Below are 18,556 nucleotides of genomic sequence, written 5' to 3'. Positions count from 1 at the left end.
TTAACATCTATAAGGTGCAGTGCCTTAGCCAGAATATCCTGTTTCTTGAAATATAATGGCACTCAGACCAAATAGATGTTCCCGAGACTGCTAAGATCAAAAATTTGAATTTTCCCATTTTGTATGTATCCAATTCCCATATTTGTCTGTAAATAGTGCTTGTATTTCATTGCTGCTACTAATTTCTCACGCCCACTATAAATTGTGCGCATTGTTTCAACACGTGGCTGAAGGGGTGGAGTAAGGGGCTATATATTTTCGTGCCACAGATAATGCTAAACGTACTAATGCTACTAATGATCTAGATGATGGGGTGGTGAATTGGATTAGTAAATATGCAGACGATACTAAGATAGGTGGAATAGTGGATAATGAAGAAGGTTTTCAAGGATTGCAGAGGGATTTGGGCTGCTTAGAAAAGTGGGCTGAAAAATGGCAGATGGAATTTAATGCTGATAAGTGTGAGGTGCTTCATTTTGGTAAGAAGAATCAGAATATGACATACGTGGTAAATGGGAGAGCATTGATGAATACAGAAGAGCAGAAAGATTTAGGAGTAACGGTACATCGTTCCCTGAAGGTAGAAACTCACGTGAATAGGGTGGTGAAGAAGGCTTTTAGTATGCTGGCCTTTATCAATCATTGCATGGAATATAGGAGTTGGGAGGTGATGTTGAGATTGTATAAGACGTTGGTGCGGCCTAATTTGGAGTTCTGTGTGCAGTTCTGGTCGCCTAATTATAGGAAGGATATAAACAGAGTGGAGAGAGTGCAGAGAAGGTTTACCAGAATGTTACCTGGGTTTAAGCATCTAGAGTATAGGGAGAGATTGGACAGATTAGGTCTTTATTCTTTGGAGCGTAGAAGATTGAGAGGGGATTTGATAGAAGTATTTAAGATTATGAAAGGGATAGACAGAGTGGATGTGGATAGACTATTTCCGTTAAGAGGAGGAAAGATTAAAACAAGAGGACATGAGTTAAGAATTAAGGGGCAGAGGTTTAGAGGTAACATGAGGGGGAACTTCTTTACTCAGAGAGTGGTAGCCGTGTGGAATGATCTTCCGGGAGAAATAGTGGTGGCGGAGTCAATTGTATTATTTAAGAAAAGGTTGGATAGGTATATGGATGAAAAGAAGATGGAGGGTTATGAGCATTGTGCAGGGAGGTGGGACTAGAAAGGGGTGTTTGGTTCGGTGCAGACTAGAAGGGCCTAATGGCCTGTTTCCGTGCTGTAAATGTTATGTTATGTTATGTAAAAGAAATTATTGTATATTATGCACATGCATATAATGTGGGGTGGATTACCTGGTTTGTAAAACTACAGTAATTTGGAGCATGGTTTGATTAGGAATGGAATGCCTGGTGAGTTTTGGAAATGGTTTCAGTCGAAACGATCAAATGGAAGAGGGAAAATATAGCAACGCATAGTGATGGCAAGTGATTGGATTGAACCTTGATGCCTTTCAAAACTAGGGTAGAATGAATGGGTCAAATGATCTCCAGATTCATGATTCCAGAAAAATTTTGCTGGAAATTCTTTTGCATCTTTGAGCAAACTGACCAACACGCGTGTGTAATGGAGGATTAAAACCATGTGCCCAGATGCTTTTTGCTTATGTGGAACTGACAACACTGAGTCCACACGCAGGTCACCTTACTTTCAGAACTAGCAGATGTAATTAAACTCAGCCATGGGGATTTATCTGAAGATACACTTTGAAATGGAATTCCACTGTGAGGCCCAGGGAAAGCAGTTGTCAAATGCAACACTCTGAAATTGACGAATTGGTCACAACCTGTCTTGCTTGAGAAGTTTTAATAAGTCTTTGTATCTACGAGATAAACCAGGAAATCATAACATCCTGGTTCCATAATAATTAATCTTCTAAACTGTAGAATATAATATTCAGTTTTGATTTTGACTGACAAATGTTAGAAGGAGTAGGCGCATGATTAATTGTTTTTGGGGTATATAAGCCTGTGGTCCTGCTGCTGAAGTTTAGACTCTCCGAGGGGTGGGAACACCCCTTGTCAAGAAGGAAGAACAGCCAGAGTCCGAGCAATGTCCCGGTCGGGGGAGGTGGATAAGCTGCTACCAGCGCCCTAACAACCTACTACAAGTGTGCAGTCATTGCCTCGCTTCGGCAGTTGGGACCAGTCCAAGCGTTGATAAGTATAGTTGGGAAGGGCTTGCATATTGTAGTGTGAAATCAGCTTTTGAATTAGTAATAAACATTTGTATAAACTGAACTGCTCTCGGTGTGTGTGTCTATTTTCTTTCGGTAGCTCAAACACTGTGACCAATCTAAAATGAACAAAATGAGAGGTATAAGTTTACCCAAGACAGTGTGCAAGTCTTTAAGTTCTGCCCCTTTCAACCAAATTTCTTTTGGTACATAACTTGAACTTTCCATTTCACAATAGGGTGACACAATCACATGACAGCTATCACTGTTCTCTCCTGGCATTATCAACCCAGTGGGTTAGACCAGTCTAATGAGGAAGGCAGTTACCTGGATGCAGGTCCGGAATTGAAACTAGACATATGCTATTGGGAAAATGTGATTCCTATTGGAATAGTTAGAGTGGATATGAAAAAGGATATATTCAGCGGTGAAAATAGTCAACTGCAAGGCATCCAACTACAATAAACTGAGAAAGGAACAGGCCAAGGCTGAATGCAAATAACCATCCACAGTTGAGGAAAAAAAACAGAAAATACAGGAGATAATCCACATGGAGAGGGAAATTGAGCTATATTTTCAAGCAGATAATGTTTTGTCAGACTGGAAAAGTGAGAAAGCAAGAAATTTTAAGTCACCAAGAGTGGGAAGGGGTGGAGAAAACAAAGGAACTGCCTGAAATAGGGTGGAGATGTATTTAAAAAAAAGCATTTGGATTCTTCACCTCATGAAAATGAAGCCTGAGGATGAGGAGAAAGACAACAGAAATCCTGAAAAGAGCAGTTTTCTTCAAGGCAACCATTCCTGCAACAGGAGTGGCAGTGAAATCAACAATATCTCACCAGACGCAGCCAGTCAATCTATCTTTTCTAACCATAAACTAACTTTTAATGTGTGCTTAAGAATGGCCCTCAATTCTGGCTGCTCGAGCTTATCATCAACTTTCTATTTGAAACCTCGTCAAATAGTTTATGAAAATTCCATCAGACATTCATAAATTCCACTGCACCTATAACAGTAAACATGTCAAAGTATTGCTCACACATAATTTCTTCAATTTCAATCAACTTTGGTCAATTCTATCATTGGGCTTTCCACTACATTCTCTGTTACAACTTCATTTTGTTTATTACCAATGCCAGGCACTCAGATCAGTGGTTGGCCATTTTTGCTCTTGCAAAATGGTGGGCCTGCACTTGACTTGACCCCTCTAAGAATCTATCAAACTCCAGAAAATAAAGTCCAGAGTGTCCAACATCTCTTCACCCATATGATTAAAAAGTCTGGGATTTTGATTTTTGCATCCTTAGGATTTACCAGTTTTCAATAGATTCCTTTTATTTCCTTATTTCTACTGTTCCTTTGACTTTCCAGTATTTCAGACAAAATGTTGATTAATACTTTTGCCACTTTCTTTATTCTCTGTGATAAACTCCATACATTTATACATCATTTCTAATAATTTCTGCAAGGATCACTCTCTCAAGGATTCCCTTGTCCACTCATCCCTCTGGACCCACCTCTCTGTGATCCCTGGTACTTTCCCCTGCAATCTCAGGAAGTGCAACACTAGCTCTTCCACCTTCTCCTCACCACCAGCCCCTCCTCACAAGGCAAAGGTTCCAATAAACCCCCTCTCATCCCATCTACTGCATTCAGTGCTCCCGATGTCCCCTCCTCTATATCGAACCCAAACACAGACTTGGGGACTGCTTTGCAGAGGATCTAGCTTCTCTGTCCACAATGGCCACCCTGAGCTTCCAGTTGCATATCATTTCAATTCGCCTTCCCATAGGGACCCATCTGTTCTGGACCTTGATCACTGCCAGAGTGAGGCCCAAAATAAACTAAAGGAACAACATTAACAGAAGGAAAAAAACCTTCAGGTCAGTCTGCACAAAATTTTCCAACTTCAAGTAATGAGTCCCCCCTCTCTTCTTCTGTACCCCTTCTGTTCTTCCCCCTTTTTTTCCTTTCCTTTCCTACCCAACGTTGATGAAGGACTCAAGCCCGAAATGTTGGTCATGTATCTTTATCTTTGCTGTATGCTGTTTGACCTGCTGAGTTTCTCCAGCATTTCTTAAAAAACTTTTATCCTCAAGTTCATCATCATCTGACTGAGCATATACAACCAGACGAAACAGCATTTCTCTGGACCATGGTGAACACACAAAATACACAGCACATGATAATCACATATATACTTAAATATATCACATAAAATTAATATAAATACATATTTTAGAGTAATTTCATGGGTTGCTCATCATCACCCTTCTGCTTTTCTTCCCTCTCTCTTCCCCCCCCCCCTCCCCCCTTGTTGCACATCAGCTAATCCACTGCCTCTGGCTGTCATGTTTCACCTGCACTTGGTTCACCAGTCCAATGTGGAGCCCCTATTCCATCCTGTCCTCTTTCCTAGCTTCTCCAGTCTCGATAAACAGCATCGGCTCAAAATATCGACTTTCTTCCTCCCACTGAAGCTATAATTTCTAAACAAGCATATCAGAGTGTAATAGCAAACTTCATGAGCTAATACTCAGACAGCTGAACTGATAGTCAAGTCAAGGTTATTGTCACCTGATTGTATATGTACAACCCAATGAAACAGTGTTCTCCAGTCCTTGGTGCAAAACATGCAGACACACAACCAGACATAACACACATACAGACAAACAATACATATGCAGGAAAAGTATTTTATCTATAAAAATAAATAAATAAATATAGCTTTGTACATAAAAGAGTCTCATATGGTTAGTGGGAAGAGTTCCTTTGATCGTTCAGCATTTTCACTGCCCATGGAAAGAAGCATGTGGCGCTGCCTCAGATATTCCTGCATCTCTTTCCTGACAGGAGGAGCTGAAAGATGCTGTGTGCAGGGTGGAAGGGATCCTCAATGATTTTACACGCCTTCTTCAGTCAATGTGGCAGATGAAAGATGTAGAGGAAAAAATTGAACAGATGCAAGATGAAAGTAAACTGTGACGATGTAATGTACATTTGTCAACAAAATGAACTGATTGGAGACCTCGAGTATTATTTCACAGATGTTATTTAACATGATAGAGGGTAGGCAGTCATCTTCACTGCCATCCAACTCCAAAATCTACTTCTATAAGCCCGTAGAAGTGTTTAAATAGAAAGACAAATAAACTGTTGCAGAAAATAGAATTGCATCATGGAATAAGCCTGTTGAAAACTATATGAAGACTTTTAATACAATTTTTGTGTTAAAATCTTAGTTTTGTCTACTTTGAAGGAGAGAGTGTCAATAATCACTGCTAGCACGCTTGAATACAGTTAAGACTCAACTTCTAAATAACATCATTCCGAATAGGTGCTGTATAAAAAGAGGCTGTTACCAACTATGTTAGTGTTAACATCAAAGCTGTAGCACCAACTTTCTTTCAAAGTTTCACGGTTAATTTTCATTACATTTCTTCCACAGAGTAGCACAATGTTAAAAATCATGGATATCACTAAATTGTGTTTTTGTGATGACCAAAATTAAAATCCAAATTGATCCTTCCTCCCAGTCTTCAGTCAATGGTCTTGAAGACCACATCTTTTCTAGCACATTTCAAATGTGATACAAGTTTCTGCCTCCACCAACTTCTCAGGCATCCAATACCAGACTCCACCACCTGGGTAAAACTTTCTTTGTCACCTCTCTAACCTTCCTTCAAATACTTTTAAATTCAAAATTTTAAAACAATGTTCCAGTGGTCTGGCAAAAAGTGTCTCCATCTTCAAAGGTTGAAGGACAAGCTGATCAGACTGTCAAAATATCCTTTCTTTACAGAAATAAAATACACTGATCTCTATTTTAAACCCACAACTCTTTCCAGAAAGATGCTGGGAGAATTAAAATCAGGCATCTCTTGTACACATTTCCCAATCTACTTCAAACAATGCAGTTTTCATTCTACCAGAACTGGCCTTATTTGCATGGGTGACCTAGAATAATTTTTAAAAGTTATCTTATTATGCATACTCTTCCACCAAGGACATTTTAAAATTATAAATTGACATTGTCTTCGTGAACTTTATTGCATCACGTTGTCAGGTGGTTTTCAGAGTTGTAACTTTACTGGAACAGCTCAGATAAATGCAAGGCTAATTCTGGACTGCAAACCTTCACAAATACAGTTGTGATGCTGTCTGATTCCATGACCTTTATGTAACAGTGTTTCCAGCTACTTCTTGAGGACATGGAATGGAATAACATTGGCTGAAGATTATCGACAATCATGGGAATCTCAGAAGCAAGCCAAAGTGGATCATTCACTGTAATTCTAACTGAAAATAGTTGCAAGTGATCCAGCCTTGTGTTTAGCACTCATGCATCATAGAGGATGGGCACATTCTTTTTTTTTAATTTTTTATTTTTCACACTATAAAACATACTGACCAAAATTCATACAAACATTTTTTTCTTGAATATATAGTGTCATTTTCTCCCCTTTTTCCCCCTCCCTTCCCTCCCTCCCCCCCTTTCCCATTTATTCAAAGTTCAATCTATAAGATACATTAAACCCGTTAAACAACGTCGTCACTTAATAAAAATAAACAAGAAATTTTTGTCTTTTACTTTTATATACTGAGTCAGTTAATTTCATTGTCTTCTCCTTCTGTCACATTCTTGAAGCACACACTGCCCTTATTTTCAATTTAAAAGTTCATGAACATTCATGGCCAACTACGATAAGACAGCAGAGTTTTGACCTAATCTGTTAATTATCAGATTGTTAGCCCTGTCTATTACATGATGTTCAGCATTTGTAGAGCCCTGGGACACTGGATTGTAACATTGACACCTCATTGTAAAAATGCATCAGTTGCTGCAGCTGCCTTGCACTTTTGCACACCTTAGTGAGTCAGGGCTGATCCAGTGACAGGAATGCATTGAAGAGGGTGGGATATCAGGCTCTGATATAACAGATCGTGCTGTCCTTCATAACCCATGATTATTATTTAGGCACAAGAATTTGTTTCAAGCATGGCACGTGAGCTCAGACCTGCGTCATGCTCCTCCTGTGCTTCGTGGGAACTCAGGGAGACTGTCAGTGCCCCTGGAGACTACATGTGCAGGAAGTGCGACCAGCTGCAGTTCGTGATTGACCGCATGACAGCGCTGGAGTTGCGCATGGACTCACTTTGCAGCATCCGGGATGCTGAGATGTTGGTAGATAGCACCTTTTGTGAGTTGGTCACACCGCAGATTCAGAGAGTAAAGAAAGGTAGGGACTGGGTGACCAACAGCAAGAGCAGTAACAGGAAGATAGTGCAGAAGTTTCCTGCGGTCATCACCCTTTGGATATCGTTGGGGGAGATGGCCTATCAGGTAAAGGCAGCAGTAGCCAAGATCATGGCACCGTGAGTGCCTCTGTTGTGCAAGAGGGAGGGAAAAGAGTGGGAGAGCAATAGTTATAGGGGATTCCTTTGTAAGGGGAATAGTTTCTGTGGCCGTAAACAGGACTCCCGGATCTTGCTTTGCCTCCTGGGTTGCATGGGTCAAGGCTGTCTCAGAGCAGCTGCAGGACATTCTGAAAGGGGAGGGTGAACAGCCAGCTGTCGTGGTCCATATAGGAAAAAAATGGGATGAGGTCCTATGAGATTAATTTAGGGAGCTAGGAGATAAATTAAGGAGTAGGAACCTCAAGGGTAATATCTCTGGATTATTACCAGTGCCACGAGCTAGTCAGAGTAGAAATAGCAGGATAGTTAGAATGAATTTGTGGCTTGAACAGTGGTGCAGGAGGGAAGGTTTCAGATTCTTGGGACATTGGAAATCGGTTCTGGGACAGATAGGTCTGGTACAAACAGGACAGTATACATCTGGGCAGGGCATGGACCAATGTCCTAGGGCAGGGGTGTCAAACTCAAATTCACGGAGGGCCAAAATTAAAAACTTGGACTAAGTCGAGGGCCGAACTAAATATTTATTGAAAATTTTCAACAACATCTGCATGTTTTCTCTTCTTTCAACATATGTAGTGTTAAACTTTTTCTTATTAAAATAAATGTTTAATAATAGTTTTGGATAAACTCCTTCATTGTCATTGTCATTGGCCCATTTCCTTTAGCGTTCTGAAACCGTGCACATGATGAGTCAATGAGGGATGATTAAAGCAGTGGTCTTCAAACTCTCTTTCCACCCACAGACCAACTTAAGCAATCCCTTACTAATCACGGAGCACCAATGGCACAGGGACACGAGTGGAAAGAAAAAGGTTGAGAACTGTTGTATTGTGGTAACTCCACATCTGATTAGGTTAATTGTTAGGCAAGTGGTCAGAGAAGGACCCCCCCTCCACCCCAAGAAAGGCTTAAATCACAGGAACAAAATAAGCTTCCGTCTCACTGCTCCCAATCTTACACACAGTCCTGATGTGGAATGTGGGGTCGCAGTTCCACGTTCACCCGAGTTCTAGTGCTGTCTGTGTGGAGTTTGTATGCTCTCCCCTTGTCTTGGACCAACAGGTCGGATGCCTGACGAAGGCACCCGAACCCCCCGTTGAAACGCCGGCGTCCGGGGCGGTGGAGGAATTGGCTGAGAAGAGCGCGATGCTCCCACCCCCCTCCCATGGTTGGAGAGGGATTAAACTGCGATCTCACGGCACTGGGCTCATCTTCAACAAAAGGAGCGGGAGGCAGGGTCCACTGCGCACGGAGCGAGTGGGAAGGCATCGCCAACGAGACGTTCGGTCCGGCGTCGCCGCTGAAGCGCAGACCCAGCGAGGATGGTCCCCAACTCCAGCCGCGTCTGTGTGTCCGGGAGCCGGGCGGGCTGAGTGCGGCACTCCGATCCCCGGGATTCGGGACTCTGAGATCCCTCCACACCTCCGGCGTCTTCATTTTCACCTTCAGTGTGCATGCGCTATACTGGCGCGGCGGCTAGCGGGCCAACTCTAATATATATTTAATATGATCTTGCGGGCCAAATATAATTATATCGCGGACCAAATTTGGCCCGCGGGCCAGAGTTTGACATGTGTGTCCTAGGGTGTTTGTTGCTAGCACTGTTGGGGAAGGTTTAAACTAATGTGGCAGGGGGATGGGAGCAAGTACGGAAAGACAGAAGGGTGTATTATGAGGGTAGAAGCAAAAGGTAGCAAGGTGAAAAGAAAAAATAGCAGGCGGATAAATCCAGGGCAAAAATCAAAAGGGTCACTTTTTAACATAATGGTAAAAGGGATAAGAGTGTGGTAAAAACAAGCCTGAAAGCTTTGTCTCTCAATGGAAGGAGCATTCATAAAAAGGTGGATGAATTGAATGTGGATATAGCTATTAATGATATAGTCAGGATCACAGAGACATGACTTCAGGGGGACCGAGGCTGGAAGTTCAACATCCAGGGATATTCGATATTCAGGAGGGATAGACAGAAAGGAAATCAAGGTGGGGTAGTGTTGTTGGTTAGAAAGGAGGTAACTGGAATAGAAAGGAAGGACATTAGCTTGGAGGATGTGGCATCAATAAAGGTAGAGCTGCAAAACACCAAGGGGCAGAAGACGCTAGTGGGAGTTGTGTACAGGCCACCTAACAGTGGCAGTGAGGTTAGGGATGGCATTAATCAGGAAATTGGAAATGCGTGCAACAATGGTACAGCAGTTATAATGGGTGACTTTAATCTACATGTAGATTTGGTGAACCAAATTGGTAAGGGCAATGAGGAAGAGGATTTCTTAGAATCTATGTGGGATTGTTTTCTAAACAGCATGTCAAAGAACCAATGAGGAAATAGGCCATTCTAGACTGGGTATTGAGTAATGAGGAAGGGTTAGTTAGCAGTCTTGTTGTGTGAAGCCCCTTGGGTAAGAGTGACCACAGGTGACAGAATTAATTCAGATACAAAGGTTCTGAACTTAAAGAAGGGTAACTTTGAAGGTATGAGATGTGAATTGGCTAAGATAGATTGGTAAATGATACTTAAAGGACTAATGGTGGAAATGTAATGGCAATCATTTGAAGATAGCTTGGATGAAATATAACAATTGTACATCGCAGTTTGGAAAAAGAATAAATCAAGGAAGGTAGTGCATCCGTGGCTAACAAGGGAAATCAGGGAGAGTATAAAATCCAAAGAAGCAGCATATAAATTAGCCAAAAAAACAGTATTCCTGAGGACTGGGAGAAATTCAGAATTCAACAGAGGAGGACAAAAGGATTAATTAGGAAAGGAAAAAGGGATTGAGAGAAAGCTGGCAGGGAACATAAAAAATGACTATAAAAGCTTTTATAGTCATGTAAAGAGAAAGACATGTAAAGAGAAAGAAATTAGTTAAGACAAATGTGGGTCCATTACAATCAGAAACAGGTGAATTGATCATGGGGAACAAGGACATGGCAAACCAAACTGAATAATTATTGAATTCTGTCTTCACTAAAGAAAACATCAATAATCTTCAGGAAATAGTAGGGAACCGAGGATCTAATGTGAGGGAAGGATTGAAGGAAATAAATGTAAAGTCGAGAGCTTGTATTAGATAAACTGAAGAGATTAAAGGCAGATAAATCCCCAGGGCCAGATAGTCTGCATCCAAGAGTGCTTAAGGAAGTAGCCCAAGAAATAGTGGATGCATTAATGGTAATTTTTCAAAACTCTTTAGATTTTGGATTCGTTCCTAAAGATTGGACGGTGGCAAACATAATCCCACTTTTTAGGAAGGGAGGGAGAGATAAAATGGGAAACTATAGACCAGTTAGTGGGGAAAATGCTAGAGTCAGTTATTAAAGATGCAATTGCAGCACATTGGGAAAATAGTGATATCATCGGACAGAATCAGCGTGGTTTTATGAAGGGAAAATCATGCCTGACGAATCTTATAGAATTTTTTGAGGATATAACTAGTAGAGTGGATAAGGGAGAACCAGTGGATGTGGCATATCTGGACTTTCAGGCTTTTGATAAGGTCTCACACAGGAGACTAGCGTACAAACTTAAAGCACACGATATAGAAGGTACTGTATTAAGGTGGATAGAGAATTGGTTGACAGACAAGAAGCAAAGAGTAGGAATAAACGGTTTCTTTTCAGAATGGCAGGCAGTGACTAGTGGGATACCGCAAGGCTCAGTGTTGGGACTCCAGTTATTTACAATATACATCAATGACTTAGATGAGGGAATAGAAAGCAGCATCTCAAAGTATGCAGACAACATGAAGCTAGGTGGCAGGGTTAGCTGTGAAGAGGATGCTAAGAGGATGCGGGGTGACTTGGACAAGTTAGGTGAGTGGGGCAAGGCATGGAAGATGCAATATAACGTGGATAAATGTGAGGTTATCCACTTTGGATGCAAGAACAGGAGAGAAGATTATTACCTAAATGGTGTCTGATTAGGAAAAGGAGAGATGCAACAAGACCTGGGTGTCACTGTGTACCAGTCATTGAAAGTGGACATTCAGGTTCAGCAGGCAATGAGGAAAGCGAATGGTATGTTGGGATTCATAGCAAGAGGATGTGAGTACAGGAGAAGAGAAATTCTACTGCAGCTGTACAAGGCCTTGGTGAGACCACACCTGGAGTATTGTGTACAGTTGTGGTCTCCTTATCGGAGGAAGGAGGGAGTGCAAAAAAGGTTTACTAGATTGATAACAGGGATGGCAGAACTTACATATGAAGAAAGGCTGGAATTTAGAAGATTGAGGGGGATCTTAAAGAAATGTATAAAATTCTTAAAGGATTTGACAGGCTAGATGCAGGAAGGTTGTTCCCAATGTTGGGGAAAACCAGAACCGGGGGTCACAGTTTAAGGATAAGGGGGAAGTCTTTTAGGACTGAGATGAGAAAAAAAAATCTCAGAGAGTGGTGAATCTGTGGAATTCTCTCCTATGGGAAGTGGTTGAAGCCAGTTCCTTATCTATATTTAAGAGGAAGTAAGATTTGGCCCTTGTGGCTAAGGGGATCAAGGGGTATATGGATCAGGGGGTATGGGGAGAAGGCAGGTACTGGGTATTGAGTAGATCATTAGCCATGATCAAAATGAATGGTGGGGTAGGCTTGAAGGGCCACATGGCCTACTTCTACACCTATTTTCTATGTTTCTATTATGAACTATTCAATCTGGAGTCTATCCTATTTGGTACAATGGTAATGTCACACATCAGTAAACCTGTTACTTTTTAATTGCAGATTACTGAATTAACCAAACTCCATAACGGAATTCCAATTGTTATCTATTAATTATTAATCTAGATTACTGATCTGTTAATTTAACCAGTGTGCCACCACTAGAGTTACAAAAAAAGGCAATGGATTACAAGGAAATTTACAAGGTTTTATAAATCACTGATTGGACTTCAAAGGGAGTAATTTGTTCATATTTTGGCCTTTGGGATATCTTAATCTTATTATAATCATATTTTTTTATGACTAAAATACAATGCTACAAATATCAGGTTATTAAAGACGCGAGTCGGGCAGGGGAGGGGGGAAACTGGCAGCGCGCCGCATATTAAAGGTCAAAGAGCCGCATGTGGCTCGCAAGCTGAGGTTTGGCCATCCCTGATATATAAACATTGAAAACACAGCACAATACAGGCCTTTCGGCCCATAAAGTTGTGCCGAACATGTCCCTACCTTATAAATTTCTAGGCTTTCCCATAGCCCTCTGTTTTTCAAACCTCCATGTACTTCTGATTTCATTGCCATGAAGATATTTAGAAAATGCTATTTTATTTTATGCTAAAACACCCTTCCATGTTTTCAGACTTGTGTCCAGTTCCCTTTTTAAAATTACTGTGGAATGTTTTGTCCCAGATTATGATAATTGGCCATTTAAAACAATTTCTTCTCATCTTATTCTGGGTTTTCTGCCAATCATCTTCAATGTGCATCCACTGAATTCTGTTCTGTGTGGCATTGAAAACAATTTCAACTTGTTTCATGAATCAAGACTCTCGAAGATTCCGAACGTCTCTAGTAAATCTCTCCTTAGCCGCACAACTCTAAGAGAACCGTCAATCTTCTTCTGTCTCTCCTCCATTCTGGTGCATCTCTTCTTTGTCTTTTACGAGTTCTCAATATCCCAATTTTGATAGGTGGAAATCTTTTAAAATATCTCTCATTTTTTTGGCTTATCTTTTTTTTTTTAAACAGATTTGTGTCTGTCTTTGTGATTATTGAAACTAATCCAAATTAACAGTTTAAAAACTGTATGCGTGAATAAATATTATTACATTTAATATGCATTTCTTAAAATTTATATAAATTTTTTGTTACAAAATGTGTATGTAACAATAAAAACGTATGTGTGAATTTTGTTCTTGTCCTGCGGCTCTCAAGCATCTGAGCTTTATCATTTGTGACTCTTACATTAAGCAAGTTTGGCCACCCCTGTTATATATACACACACACTTTGTCAACTATATCAATAAATCCAGAATTATAGAATTTATCAGGCCAGAATGTGCTATTTGAAATATTGCTATTAAAAAGTGATGTTTCATAAAAAGGAATACATTCTTAGTGATTCTGAAATTATTTATATTTAATCTCTCTAATGGACAGGCATTGTCCACCACCTTGTGGCACCGCTGCGCTCCTGTTCAGAGGACACATTACTTGCCAATCAAGGTCAAAGACTCACGCCAATCCATCAAGATTTCCCTTGCGATTGGTTCACCTAAATCACCAGATGCTGTAGTCCAGGCAGCCTGCCCAGATTCAGCCCTGACCTTCACCCAATTGGCCCAGGTGAATCACTTCAGCTGAGCCCTGCACTTGGCTTCGAGCCATTGGACACAGCAGCCAAAGGGGCCCAGCCTGCCCCGAGTGATTGGCCCCCCAGTACTGCCTGCAGAACTATAAAGGACCATGTGCCCCTTTCTTCCGCCTCTTTGGACTCCTCATGGCACAAAAGTAACACCTGGGTTGGGGTGAGTCCCGAGGTTAGGTAGCAAAAGCCGTGTCCATACCGGTAAAGGAGTGGAGGCATGTAGTATCACCTTGATCCTGAATGTTGAATGTGTATGTTCATGTAATTTCATCCAGTCTTCTGTCGATTCCAAAGTGTACATTTACCCCTTGCATATTGTGTGTTTTGAGCAGTCTGATTTCTCGCCTTTGTTTTTGTACAGGGTGATGACGATGGCATCACGAAGGTCCTGAGGCAGCTTTCCTTGGTCCCAGCAGAGCTTGAAAAACTCATGCAGTTTGGCATGCAAAGTTTTGCCGCCAGCCTTCCAGATCTCTGGGGGGATTCCATCCATACCTGCTGCTTTGCCACTTTTCAGTTGTTCATTTGCCTTATATGTCTCTTCCCGGGTGAGGACCTCATCCAGCTCTAGCCTTAAGGGCTGTTGAGGGAGCTGGAGCAGGGCGGATTCTTGGACTGAGCGGTTGGCACTGAAAAGAGATTGGAAGTGTTCTGACCATCGGTTGAGGATGGAGATCTTGTCGCTGAGGAGGACTTTGCCGTCTGAGCTGCGCAGCGGGCTTTGGATTTGGGGTGAGGGGCCGTACACAGCCTTTAGAGCCTCGTAACTACAAACTACAGGGGAATCACGCTGCTCTCCATTGCAGGCAAAATCTTCGCTAGGATTCTCCTAAATAGAATAATACCTAGTGTCGCCGAAAATGTTCTCCCAGAATCACAGTGCGGCTTTCGCGCAAACAGAGGAACTACTGACATGGTCTTTGCCCTCAGACAGCTCCAAGAAAAGTGCAGAGAACAAAACAAAGGACTCTACATCACCTTTGTTGACCTCACCAAAGCCTTCGACACTGTGAGTAGGAAAGGGCTTTGGCAAATACTAGAGCGCCTTGGATGCCCCCCAAAGTTCCTCAACATGGTGTGTATGTGCGTATAGGTTTGCTTAGCATATTGACCCTGTTGTCCCGTTTGCATCCCTGAAATAAACATGTACTTTGTACCTCAACTTTGGTCTGGTTCTTAACCTGTGGGACCCACATGAACCTGAACAACAATTCCATTAAACATTTGGAAATTACTTATGATCATCTGCTCACTTACCACTCTTAATTCGAAGTACACCCAAGCAGCCATATGCATCCATTATTTTCTCATAACGCTCCTTCACAATCTCTTTCTCCTGAGATGCTGAAATAAAACCAGGCGCTCCCATTAAACATTTGACATTCTTGCAGGTAGCTGCACTAAGATGTCAATGCATCTGTATACTGCATTCATGCAAAATGATAATAAACATATCCTATCATGGGCAGATAAATGAAATTTAAATAACATGAAGGAAGTAGTGGAAGTGCTTCAGCATTCATTACCATTAAAGAAATGTAGCAAAGAGAAAGATTGCACTGTTTAAGTTCCTATGGGGTAAAAATAGGATCTGCTTTGTTACTTCTGTCTTCTCTCTCTCTCTCTCTCTCATTTTCTCAAGTGTAAATATTTCTTGCTCTTTTGCTCTCTTGTTACAGGACAAAGACTTGGTCACGGCAATACCATCACTGTAAGATATGACACAGCAGCTTATGTCTACTCTATTACTGAGAGCACTACCTTCCATTGCACCCCAGCACAGCAACATTCACGTTTAAAGTTGAATTTTATTGAACCTTGCGCAAACTATCATTCTTGCAAACCAACTTAAATTCTAAACTACATCTGAGATTTGAAAAGGCAACATCCAATGAATGCACAGCTGCAACTCCCAATGCTGAGCTCACCAATGAGTTCTTCCATTTACCTTGAACTAATTTCTGAAATTTAGTCAGTCAAAATATTTTCATGAGGTGAATGCTTCAACCTATCTACTTGTGTGAGGTTGCCCACGACTGCAGCATCCTTGATAGAAGTTCAATTCACAATTTTAGAACAAAAATTCTACACTATGATTAATGCACTAAATTAGTCACAATTCTGCATTATTAATAATGGATATCAGTAGACAAGGACATCCAATTTTAATGGACACTTACCAAAAAAGTGCAGAATTTTCCATGCATGGACATCAGACATTTACACAACCATCAGCAAATTTAATAGCCTGGTCGTCGTCAGTTTGTGGGACCTTGGTTTGTGCAAATTGACCCTTGTATTTTCTGCATTAAAAACTTCCAATTTAAATTTTATTTTCCTGACCTGGTATACACACTTTAATTAAATTTGTAAGAACGGACCCATTGGAGCATTCCTAATAATCCATCATATTAGAAGACCAGTAAAATCAAAAATATACAACCAGCTAAATTGACCAATCTCTTCTAGCTCTATAGCTCTCCCATGAGATTTCCACCTCCTTCAACTGCCCACAAACCTATAGAATTTCAAGGCCATTTCTTTCACCATTCCTCAGAGGTATGAAAAAAGTACACCACTGGAATATAGTAATACCTTCCATTCATGCCTTTCTTATTTAGTGATTGAACTACTCAACAACAGTTCTTTATCAAAAATCTGTGCTTTTAAGCCTCACAAGAGGACAGAATTGTACAATATAGGTGATCATTTCAAAGCAGCACAGCAATAAAAGAGGTTGTCCTTGTGAGGTGAAACAAATATTTTTTTTTCCAGATGAATATCAAAAGTACAAACAAAAAGATGATTAGATCAGGAGGTTGGGAAAATGAACTTTTTTTTTTGCAGAAGCAAGATTCTAAACTTTAAGACAATATTTCTACATAATTTATGAGGAAATACACAAATTATTCATTCTACTTTCATGAAAACAAGAACCAAACTACATTCCGCTCCACCCATACGATTACTAAGTCCAGATCTGCTCCATAATGCCTAATCTTGTGTCAATTTATCCAGAATTGTACTTTTTTCCTGCAATTATTTTTTTAAATAGCCAGCACTTTCTGCAAGCCAGGCAGAATATTTAACACATATGCTTCAAGAGAAACTAAAATGTAAAAAAATCTATTGTAAAGAATTATAGGAATTTAATGCTGATGGGTTATGTACTTAAGGAATTGCTACATTGAAACTTGCATCATTCTACATTTCATCATTATTTCTCACTTCCCTTGACAATCATCTAACTTTGTCCCTTTACAATTGGCATACTTTTGTATTGTCATCACATTTGGATACAAGTTTGATTCCCTTGTGCCTGATGCAGATCGCCCCATACGGCAACTAAAGTCATGCAAAACTTCCTAAATTTGAAAAACGTCTCTAAACTTCAAGATGTTTGCTAACATAAAATGTGGTTTCGTTTAAACCCATGTTCCCTGTTGGCTGTCATTACGCCATTGCTCATGTTCCCTTCCTCAGGGAGGAGGATGTATTATTTACAATCTTTTTTTTTTGCCACAACTAATATCTTGGTCTCAATGTGGCAAAAGGACAAACCACTTTCAAGAGTGACATTCATTGTCTTCATTGTACTGAAATAACCACACCAGCAGTGCGAGTATAAGACAGCTTTAATAAACTAATACGTACACTAAGAGGTCTTGTCTCTCTGCAAGACAAACCTGGAAGGCTAGACTGTAGCTCTGGACTGCTTTATATACAAGGTCACCGGGATGACCCGTCATCTCACCACAGTCCGGATCGGATCTCCCAGTCTTGAAGCAGGGTCCCCCTGCACAGATGCTGCCCGGCCAGCTGAGCCCCGGCCAGGGATTTCATTTGATTTAGACCTCGAACTCCAGCATCTTTCCTTAAAGTGTTGACGCCGCGATTATTCCTGATACTGTGCAGGAGATCCATGTCCTTAACATTCTGCTTTCCAATCAAGTCCCAACTGCGGTTGAACACAACAGGCCCTTCTGGCCGACGAGCTCATGCCGACCTATTACACCCACTCCACCAATAACCCCTGTACGTTTCGGGGGGGGGGGCGGAGAATGGAGACCCCCTCGAACCCTAATGTCCGGAGGGAATAGACACAGGGAGAATGGTCAAATTCCTGATAGACAGCGCGGACTCGAACCCGCGTCTCTCTCTCTCTGTGCCTTGCTGCTCCCGGTGGCTTCTCAAGCTGAACTGAAATGGAAAGCTCCCGAGAGTGAAAGCCCCAGGTCAACCCGGAAACGGAGCTGCTTCTACTCACACATGACGACCACCGCGCCAGCCTCGAACAGCAGCCCGTCCTGGTGGTTCCTGGAGCCCAGCAGCACGCTGCACAGACCGGCCTCCCGCTTCTCCCACACTCGGAAGCCTTTGGTCAAAGCCATCGCTGAGCTCCGAGGAAAGCCGAGCGCCCCGCACCTGCACGGCAGCCTTCCCCGGAAACTTCGCCGGAGCGCCGACCACTCCCGCTGCCCAACCTCGACCTCTCCTTCCGCCCTGCCCCGGACGCATCAATTCCAGGTCGTGGCAGGTAGCGCAGAGAACTCGGTTAACTTTCCCACGGCCGGGGTAACCCACCGACGGGTCGCAAAGCCAAGACGCAGCGACCAGAGACGCGGGTGCCTGCCACTCAGAAACAGGGC

At 41.7% G+C, this 18,556-nt stretch overlaps 1 protein-coding gene across 6 annotated transcripts in view; it reads right to left on the bottom strand.

Moving 5' to 3' along the window:
* LOC138760692 (synaptojanin-2-like) overlaps positions 1–18,556 on the bottom strand; it is a 203,460-nt gene extending 184,904 nt beyond the window's left edge. For 2 of the 6 annotated variants that reach the window (XM_069931634.1, XM_069931636.1), the window contains exons 1-2: positions 18,175–18,553; positions 15,165–15,251 (exon numbers count right to left, since the gene is read on the bottom strand). In XM_069931634.1, coding sequence (XP_069787735.1) covers positions 15,165–15,251; positions 18,175–18,298 — 211 coding nt within the window. In that variant the 5' untranslated portion in view covers positions 18,299–18,553. Of the gene's footprint in view, positions 1–15,164; positions 15,252–17,561; positions 18,123–18,174 lie in introns of those variants that run through there. The other 4 variants (XR_011355814.1, XM_069931635.1, XM_069931637.1 and 1 more) reach the window with 4 other exon arrangements.

This window comes from Narcine bancroftii, chromosome 4 (genome assembly GCF_036971445.1).
Source record: "Narcine bancroftii isolate sNarBan1 chromosome 4, sNarBan1.hap1, whole genome shotgun sequence".
Classification (NCBI taxonomy): Eukaryota; Metazoa; Chordata; class Chondrichthyes; order Torpediniformes; family Narcinidae; genus Narcine; species Narcine bancroftii.
The sequence above is the reverse complement of the archived record's forward strand: the minus strand, read 5'-3'. Positions and strand labels throughout refer to the sequence as shown.